The 10,068-nt window shown below is 45.4% G+C and overlaps 1 protein-coding gene across 1 annotated transcript; it reads left to right on the forward strand.

Moving 5' to 3' along the window:
* Positions 1–5,889: 5,889 nt before the first annotated feature.
* Positions 5,890–9,403, forward strand: TUBA8 (tubulin alpha 8). Its single transcript, XM_033059176.1, has 4 exons — positions 5,890–6,130; positions 6,772–6,920; positions 7,469–8,149; positions 8,833–9,403. The coding sequence occupies exons 1-4, from the start codon at positions 6,103–6,105 to the stop codon at positions 9,124–9,126; spliced, it is 1,152 nt and encodes a 383-aa protein (XP_032915067.1). The 5' UTR covers positions 5,890–6,102; the 3' UTR covers positions 9,127–9,403.
* Positions 9,404–10,068: the final 665 nt, after the last annotated feature.

Raw genomic sequence — 10,068 nt, forward strand, 5'->3', positions numbered from 1 at the left:
TTAGATGAATGTATTTTTAAATTAGAACTAACTACAGTTTTGACCTTATTAAGAATATTGGGGGGGAAACCTCTACAAATAAAAAGTAAAAATATGTAACACAGTTCTCAGGGATAATGCCCGAAAACCAGCAGTTCATCAATGTAGCCGTGTTATAAGGTACAGTAATTTCACGAATACAAGCCGCACCGTTTTGACCAAAATTTTGCTCCCATACTGGGAATGCGGCTAATATTCAGGTGCGGCCAATATGTGAGTAATTTTCTGACATTTTCAACCCTGGGAGTGCAAACCAAGTCAGTGCAAACTGCAAAGTCAAGCTCCTGCCAGTAAAACCCTGCATTTACACGGTTGTTACAAATTGGTTACTCTGTTGCGTGGCGGGTGGAGCTGCTCTGTGCAGGCAGCACAGGGGGTGGGGAAGGCAGGGCAGCTCCCTCCTGCTGGCCCCGCGGCTCGGGGGAAGGCGGGCAGCTCTCTCCTGCTGGCCACGCGGCTCGGGGAAAGCAGGGGCAGCTCCCTCCTGCTGGCCCCACGACTCGGGGGAAGGTGGGCAGCTCTCTCCTGCTGGCCCCACGGCTCGGAGGAGGCAGGGGCTCTCTCCTGCTGGCCCCACAGCTTGGGGGAAGGCGGGCAGCTCTCTCCTGTTGACCCCGTGGCTCGGGAGAAGGCAGGCAGCTCTCTCCTACTGGCCCCACAGCTTGGGGGAAGGCGGGCAGCTCTCTCCGCTTGGCCCCGCGGCTCGGGGGGCTCCCATCCCCACGTGCCGCTGCCGCAGGAGCAGGCAGGCTACATCCCCAGCTCCCATGGCCGCCACAGGTGCTGGCGGGCTCTGTGCCCCCCCCTGCCGCCGTGGGGCAGCACCGGGCCAGGGTGACCCAGCCCAGCAGTGGTGGCAGCCGGCCTCGAGCGGCCCCACTGAGTGGCAGCGCCGAGCTGGGCCACCCAGCCCTGTCGGCAGCCCCGAGCCCTCATGGCCCGAGCCGAGCCAGTAAACCCCGCCCTGCCGCGGTTCTGTTACTATTTGGCAACTTTGTTGCACGCAGGTCCTCGCTGCGAACACAGAGCTGCTTATACTCGGGTGCGGCTTATTTATGGACAAAAAACGAAATGTTTGCCAACATCCAGTGATGCGGCTTATACTCAGTGTGGCTTGTATTCATGAATTTACTGTACTTGGTTACGTACTTGGGAAGTTCAGAAATCCTGAAATGAGATGCTGCTCCAGCAGGTGGCAATAGACTAATAAGAAAAAGTTATACAGAGAACACAAGCAAAGTGTTTTTAAATCCTCATTCTCTGTCTGAGGAAAGTATTATAATGTGTGGGAAATGAAAAGGCTTACACTTCCCAAATTAAAAGAAAATTAGGATTTTGTGTGATCACCTCAGAACTTACTGAGAGTGCGCTGCTTTGTAAAATGGCACAACAATGTCCTAAAACAAGCCATGATTCTGACGCTGCTGGTGAGTCATTTAAGTAACCAACCTGTTCACTTACCTCCCATCAGGGAGCGAGTGATGTACATCCAGGAGTACAAAGCTGCTGCTTTCCAGGGGTGAACTAGTGCAGAAGGAGCAAAGTGGAGGTGGCTGCATTGATGGTGGGTGTACTGCAGGTGACGTCAAATCCTGAGGTGTGAGAAAGCACAATGTTACACCACCATGTTCCAAATTAACGAGTGCAGCCAAGCCTGGCTGCGCTGAGATGGAAGCCTGAGGTGTCTCTGAGTGGGTGGATTTGCACGGGAGGGTGTTGGAGCAGCAGGGTGACCTCTTCCCCCAGTGCTGTGACACTGAAGCACAGCAGCAGGTGCCACAGGGTGCCTGTAGCCCAGCACAGGCTCCAGCACAGACCAGGGATCCCAAAGCAGGGAAACACCTCTGGAGACACCATGGTAAGGGGGATTGGGAGGGCCAGGGGAGAGGGGAGGCAGCAGGGTCTGCTGTTGTTATCAGTAGGTTTTGCCATGGAACCCTGATCTCACACACCACTTACCATGCATGAAGCAGTGCAGAAAATCTCACTGAAGCATTGCAGCATTGTTCTCTTCTGAGTCCCTAATAAGTGGAATTATAAGATAAGTTAGATGTGGAGTCTTAGCTGTTTGGTACTTTCTGTTGTGACCACATTTTCTCAACACTAGTTCATTTTCATACGAGATAATGTTTTTTTAGAAATGAACAAAAAAAAAGTTATTAACCTTTGTGTCTGTTTTAAATTAATTTAGCCCCAATGGCTATACTGTCCATAGCTATACAGGGTATGGACATGTGTTTCTGGAGTCCATGAATCCTTTTATATATGTATGCATTTAATTAAGTGACAAAATGCCCTTTGTTTGTAAGCGTTGGGGGTTTATTATAAATTTGTAAAAATCTCTCAAAACCTCTAAGAATGTAAAAAAATCCATTTTGCCCCAGTATATCTCTAGCACTGAGTCTAATTTTGGTGCAGAGGAAGAACTTCCTGCCAGCCCACGTCACAGGCAAAATAATTCCACAGGCTTCCCAGACCTAGGGAAATGAGCTTGTTTGTGGAACAGCTGGAAGACTAAAGTCTGTCTTTTCCAGTTAATCCTAGAGCCAGGAATTAGTTCATTTTTTTAAGAGTCAAAGCTGTCCCAGGTTTAGTTTCACAAAGGATCTGGTCCTTTCTACTCTTTCTTTGTAAGACCAGTCCTGGTACATTAGGGGTGGGATGTGAAACATGAGTTTGGAAGAGACTCCAAAATAAAATATCACATAAAGATCAGTTTACTCTGACACTGAAGAAGGGCCACTCTCTTCCCTGCTAAAAGTCTGGCATCTATTTTAATGGTCAGAAACCTCTTTTTCACTGTTCTCTCTCTTTGGCAGAATATTTCCAAATTACTGCTGGGGTAGGAGAAGATCAAGTGGCTCAAAAAGCAGAATTTCAAACTAGAACAGCTGAAAACTCAGTCTGGAAAGTCTTCAACTACAGTCCTATATGAAGTTTTACAATATTAACTTCCTAAGGCAGCATTCACTTGTTCTACCTGTGAAAAAACAGACCCAATTCCTCTACAGAAAAAATGAGCAAAGCAGCTCTTTAGCTTTAAAATGTTTCTTGACTTGTAGTTCTGCTTTAAAAGTGTCCTGGATTGGAGGACAGGTGTCTGCTAAGAAAGGCAGGAGCTTCTCTTTGAAATGGAGAATGTAAACTCCCTCCCTCCAAATTATTATAATTTTGAAATTAAGGGGCTCTCCGGCAAAGATATGGGAATTAAGAATAATAGTTCTTTAGTAGGAAAATTAAAATAGAAATGCAGTACTACAAAGAAACAAACCCCAAGCCATGACAAAGTCAGAGTACAACCTGACACCCTGTCAGGCAGGGTGTTGGTAGCAGTCCCATTAAATGGTGGCTGCATCCTCCTGCAGTGACAGATGTGATTCAGTTGGAGCAGTGCTCCTGTACAAGGTGCAGTTTCCCTCCAAAGGTCCAGTGATGATGCAGAAGGGTCTGGTTCTCCTCTGAAATCGAGTGGGAAAAGAGCTACTTTGGTGTTTCAAATCTCAGATTTTATCTAGGTAGGAAATGTTTGGCTCTTCCCCCTGGCTGGAGCATCTCCCAATGGGATGATGTAATTCTATCAGTCATACAGTGGGACTCAATGGCCCATTAACAGCCAATATCTTCCTGGAGGAAGGATGGGTTATGGAAAAGATAAAGAGCTCTGCCCCAGCTGGTGTTAACAGCTGGCCCATTAGCAGAGAAAATCTTCCACACAGATGAGGATCACTGCCCCACCTGGTCTCAACAGATGGTGACAGAATACATACTTCTGGTCACATCCTGCATTGCAACCCAAGACAAAAAGATACTCTTTTTAAAAGCCAGCTGGCCTCATTGTTGTGTTGGAAAAGAAACCCTTATTTTTCTTGCTGCCTCACAGATTCACTCCGGGATCTGAAAGAAAAGGCAGGAGCTTGCCCTGTGGAAAGTCAGCATTAATTGAATTCTCTAAGCCCAAATATGCTTTCAGTGTCTCCTGAGTAATCCTCCAGATTGCAACACACTGACTTACGAAGCCCCATTGTCACTCAAATAACTCAGAGACTTTTGCACAACTCAGTTGAGAAAAACTGGGTTGTGCAAGCACACATGAGAGCACATGCATTTGCAACCAGCAGCTTAGTAATGAGTACTGATTAGAAATAATTTATTTCATTGCAAGAAAGATTTAAATAGAGCTTTCATGTTCATTTCAACTTCTGGGGATGAGTAGCTGGGGCAGTGATGACTTTTGAAATTCTAGTTGCTTCCAAAAAAAAAGTCTTCAGTTATATTTCTGAAACACAAATATATGTCAATTTGTGAAGAAAACACTGCTCCAGAGATGTTGCTGGTCACACATTGTGACTAAAAATTCAGTTTGTGGGGAGGATACATTTCATTCTCAGGTCACAGAATGATTTTGCTGGGTAAGCAGTTACAGAATGTAATTTTAAAAAAATTAACTGGTCAAATCTGATAGTGCCTTTGGTTATCTCTAAATGCAGTATTACAAAACAAGAATGAGTGAGGACTCTCCTCTGCCCTTAAAGCCAGGCCTCCTTCAGAGCAGGGTATCTCAGTTCTCCTTTCCTCTCCAAAGCCTGGCAGTGCTCAGTGAGCTGCTCACTGGAAACCATTCTTGGCTGGCTTTGGTGCCCAAGCATTGTCTGGAAAAGTATTAACTGGCCTGAGCCAAAACTGTGCCAGTTTTTTTGAATAATCAATCATGACAGGAGATCACAATCAAGTGTTCAGTACTATGACCTGACTTTTTTTTACTCCCTAGTATGGACAGGGCCTTGGGGATCACAAAACCAGAACTCAGGCAGCTTTAAATGCTCCAAAGAAGAAGCTAAATCTGAAAATATCCACAATATTTATTTTCAAAAAAATGCCTTTCACTACACCCAGTGTTGCAATTGTTGGGACTAACCCAGAAGTATTTACTTTATAATTCTGTTTGTGGACTTAGAAAATTCACCATTTCATGCTCCTGTACAGGGTTTTGTAGCAATTGACACCTGCCTATTTGAGCCTGGTGTTACACAGTTTTCCCTTCCTGGCTGCCACAGAAACAATGCTGGAAATCATGCAAATGCACTATACTGCAATGGCCCTGCCTGACAAGCAATGGACCTGTGATGTAAAATTAATGTCTGCTCAAGAGCTGGAAGGAACATTTGTTTTTACCAAGAAAATCTTAAATAATTTCCTTAGGTGAAAGCAGCTCTTCCAAATTTCCATGTGTGCTGATTTTGTATTAATTGGTACTTAAAAGAGGGCATTCACAGAATGTAGGAGTGGAAAGGAGGGGTGGTCTAAAAGCTTTATTCTAAATTAATTATTCTTCTATGTTGTTAATAAAAGTTTTCTTTACACCCTTTAAGTTTTAAACCTACCTTACTTTTACTCCTATCTCACAAAAAAAAAAAGTGTATTAAAATTAACGAATCTAAACCATTACACCACGCTAGGCTGCTATCAGAGGGTAGAAGGATCAAAAGACATCACCTGCCTTGGGTTACATAAGGGTGAAGGGTGCCACATGGCTGTGTCAGGTTCCAGCCAGGAGTAAAAATAAACTAAACTGGGATGTGCTCCCCAGCAGGGCCAATCCAGGAAGAAAGGTGGGGTCTGTGCAATTGAAATATTTTTCCTGACTGTTTTATAGTAGAGCACAGAGATCTCAATTTTTAAAAGAACTGTCTCAGTGTCTGGCATCTGCAGTCTCACTGTGGCGGTGGGGCTGAACAACCAAATGAACAGCTGACAGTGACAACTCACCAATTGTTTGGCAAAGCAATACACTGGGAAAATGCAACCACCAGGAATAAGGAGAGCTAAAGTACACTTTTTCCTGACCCTGCCTTTTCTCTCTCCTCTCAGCGTGAGTGCATCTCCGTGCACGTTGGCCAGGCTGGAGTGCAGATAGGAAATGCATGCTGGGAGCTCTTCTGCCTGGAGCATGGCATTCAGCCTGATGGCACCTTCAAGGACCTGCCAGATAAACTCAGCTCTGATGACTCTTTCACCACATTTTTCAATGAAACAGCCACTGGGAAGCACGTGCCACGGGCTGTCATGGTGGACTTGGAACCAACCGTGGTAGGTCAGTATAGAAATAAACCTGCAAAATGGAGATGGGATTGCTTTTCCTCATATCACCACAGTGTGCCACCAGTCTTCACTGGCACAAAGCAGCCCTTTGTACCTTGGGCTACCACTAGGTAGCATAAAATTAATTTTCCTGTGACACAGGATGCCACAGGTGTTACAAAAATAGGAACAGAAGGATTCCCAGCAGTTTAATAGCTGGTATATGTGGTGTACAACTTCTCTTTGCATCAATATTTAACTTTCAGGTTTGTTTATCATTATATTTTTGCCATTCAAATTCTGCTTTTCTTTGGTATGCATTCCAAGTGGGAGCCTGACCGCTTCCCTCCAATAATAGAAGAGTTCTAAAAACTGGGACACCTGAATTTCTTCACAGTTTTTTTTTTCCTGGGGACTTGCGGATGCAGGCTATACTTGTCATTGGCAAACTAATGAGAAGATAAGTGGCTGGATTGAAGATGGACCACAAATCAATCAAATGCAACAATGAAAAAATGCTCTGGAGACATTTCCCTTCTCCATCAGCAACTGTCTTTTGGCATCATGAGCTCCTGTGACTGAGAGCATGCATTGATGCCAACCAGAACTTGTTGGCACTGGAGCCGATTTGTACAATTTCTCTTTCTTCTTCAGATGAAGTACGGGCTGGCACCTTCAGGGAACTTTTCCATCCAGAACAGCTGATCACTGGGAAGGAAGATGCAGCCAATAACTATGCCCGTGGCCACTACACCATTGGCAAGGAAAGCATTGATATGGTGCTGGATCGTGTCCGTAAGCTGGTAAGTCCCAGTCGTTTTGAAACAGCAGTTTGGACTCTGCAGAAGAAAGAAGGGCAGAACTAACAGCTTGTTAATTGCAAATGCTACCAAAGTTTCAGGAAAGAGATTGCAAGACATACAGATGATATCTTGGACATGGTACAGAAGAGAGAAGCCCAGTAGTTCACTTCCCAGCTGCATGCCTCCAGGCATTTTTATAAAGTGGTTCTGAATATGTAATTTTTCATTATCAGCACAGCCCTACAGCACCAATACTGATACTGAAGGGTAGATTATGCAGTTGTACATTGCTGGTTTCAGCCACAATAACAGTGCAGTGTGAAGTTCAAAGAGAGTGAGGCTTAGACAGGTCCCTATGTTGTAAGCTGAGACAGTGAGGGAAGCAAAGGTTGGAATTATCACCAACCCTTTCCCAGGAAAACTTGACATTAAATCTATGCTGTATACTCCCTATGACTGCTCACTCCTTCAGCTCAGGATAAGCTCACGTAGCAGTCTTTCCCACCTTTTTCAGCCCCTGCTGTTTCACTTTTTCTTCTGCTTTCCAGACTGATGCCTGCTCTGGGCTGCAAGGATTCCTGATCTTCCACAGCTTTGGTGGCGGTACCGGCTCTGGATTTACCTCCTTGCTGATGGAACGCCTCTCTGTGGATTATGGAAAGAAGTCCAAACTGGAGTTTGCCATCTACCCAGCTCCTCAGGTCTCCACGGCTGTGGTGGAGCCTTACAATTCCATCCTGACCACGCACACCACACTGGAGCACTCGGACTGTGCCTTCATGGTGGACAACGAGGCCATCTACGACATCTGCCGCCGCAGCCTGGCCATCGAGCGCCCCAGCTACACCAACCTGAACCGCCTCATCAGCCAGATCGTGTCCTCCATCACGGCCTCACTGCGCTTTGACGGAGCCCTGAACGTGGATCTGACGGAGTTCCAGACCAACCTGGTGCCCTACCCGCGCATCCACTTCCCGCTGGTCACCTACGCCCCCATCATCTCCTCCGACAGAGCCCACCACGAGCAGCTCTCCGTGGCCGAGATCACCAACGCCTGCTTTGAGCCCAACAACCAGATGGTGAAGTGTGACCCAAGGCATGGCAAGTACATGGCCTGCTGCATGCTCTACCGCGGTGATGTTGTCCCCAAGGATGTCAACGTGGCCATTGCTGCCATCAAGACCAAGAGAAGCGTCCAGTTTGTGGACTGGTGTCCAACAGGCTTCAAGGTGAGAAAACTTGTAGAAAACTTGTTTATAAGAATAAGAATCATAAGAATTATGCATTTAAATAAAATGTGCCTTTTCTCCTCTGGACATCCCACTGACACAGGCTCTTACATATTTAAATAAGTGGGAATTCAAAGTGTGTGTGAGTTAAAATGTAAAGAAGTTTTAATTTCAGATCTGACCTTTGGAACAGCCACTGTGAGCATTACCACAATCTAAAATTCAGGAAATATCTAAACAGATAAAACTAATAAAGGAAATGCTGATATTAGGGAATCTCATAGTTAACCTAGAAATATTATACAGCCTTTATCCACTGGGTACACAGCAGTGCTGGAATACATATTTCCAACAATAACACAGACATTAACAGTGGAACAATATTTGTCATACAAACAGCTCCTTCAACAACGAAAACCTTCAACTGGGAACCAACTTTTTATTTTACTTTCTACAGAGCATCTTGATGAAACTATATTCAGTATTGAGTAGCTGTTAAGAAAGCTGCAAACTCATCAGTATGTATTAAACAGTAGAACAGTATAGACATTAAAGTGAGTGTGAGTGCTCTTGGACATTTGTAATGGGGTTTGCCATCTGGCATCACTCCACCCCAGCATCTGTAACTTCACTCACATTTCCTCATCTCTTTGCCTCCTTCTCCTGCTATTCCCTGCCTCCAGGTTGGGATCAACTACCAGCCTCCCACGGTGGTTCCTGGTGGAGACCTAGCCCAGGTGCAGCGGGCAGTCTGCATGCTGAGCAACACCACGGCCATTGCCGAGGCTTGGGCCAGGCTGGACCACAAGTTTGACCTGATGTACGCCAAGAGAGCTTTTGTGCACTGGTATGTGGGTGAAGGCATGGAGGAGGGAGAGTTTGCAGAGGCCCGAGAGGATCTGGCTGCCCTGGAAAAGGACTATGAAGAAGTGGGAACTGACTCATTTGAAGAAGAGAATGATGGGGAGGAATTTTAAAATACATTTTGCTCCTGGTGAGCACAGAATTGTCTCTGTATCACTGTATTGCATGTGTCAACAATTAGGTCAGCTTTTCTGTACACTGTACACATAAATTTAGGAGTGACATTTTTTAGTCTATAAATGACAGGCAAACTATCCTGTAAGATATCATCAGCTATAGTAACGCCCCACCACTCCCAGTAATGTAAAAAAGACTTACTCTCCCTTGCATACTTAATGTGAGCCTTTTAAAGCTCTAATGCACATGATAATGTACATGATAAAAGTTGCAGAATCCTGCTCCTGTAAGGGTTTCTCTCTCTTTTTCGGTCCCTGGTGGGTTTCAACGGGACCGGAGAGTGCTAACATGTAGCTATCTCTCAGAAACCCATATTTCATCAGCTGAGAAAGACCGGAGGCCACGCTTGATGATTTCCACACGAGTTTATTTCATGCGAAAGGGGGTCAGGCAGGATTCTCTCAGAACAAAGGGCAGACACCTATATTTATAGGTTCAAGAAGGATCCAACTACAACCAATAGAAGTTTATACAAAGAACAGAAACTGACCAATTGAACATCCTAATTTCTAACCAATTATCTTCCGAAGTGTTAGGAGAGTGACCAAATTCCTAAGGCATCTGGCTCAGCCTTGGTATCTAGGATATCTTATCTATTACAGCAAATTCCAAGGGCCAGAGGAAGATGGCTTTGGAGAAATTGTATCTTCCACACTCCTGCCAACAGGAACACCACAGACACCTGCCAAAGCTGGGATTCTATGGAATCCCCAGTCAGCTCTCCAGGATATTTGAAGTCATGGCCATCAGCTGAAGTCCCAGGGGACTGGAAAAAGGGAAATATTGTCTCCATTGTTAAAAAGGGTAGAAAGGAGGGTCCTGGTGGCTGACAACCTGTTGGTCTCACTTCTGTGCCTGGGAAGATCATGGAAGTGCTC

The sequence above is a fragment of the Catharus ustulatus genome, chromosome 4 (genome assembly GCF_009819885.2).
Source record: "Catharus ustulatus isolate bCatUst1 chromosome 4, bCatUst1.pri.v2, whole genome shotgun sequence".
In the NCBI taxonomy this organism is placed as follows: Eukaryota; Metazoa; Chordata; class Aves; order Passeriformes; family Turdidae; genus Catharus; species Catharus ustulatus.

What these genes read in the sequence shown, in the direction of transcription:
- TUBA8 (XM_033059176.1), top strand. Translation starts at nt 6,103, where the DNA reads ATGGTGGACTTGGAACCAACCGTGGTAG. An exon ending in CTTGGAACCAACCGTGGTAG is followed by an intron (nt 6,131 to 6,771) that starts GTCAGTATAGAA and finishes TTTCTTCTTCAG; the next exon opens with ATGAAGTACGGGCTGGCACC. An exon ending in TGGATCGTGTCCGTAAGCTG is followed by an intron (nt 6,921 to 7,468) that starts GTAAGTCCCAGT and finishes TCTGCTTTCCAG; the next exon opens with ACTGATGCCTGCTCTGGGCT.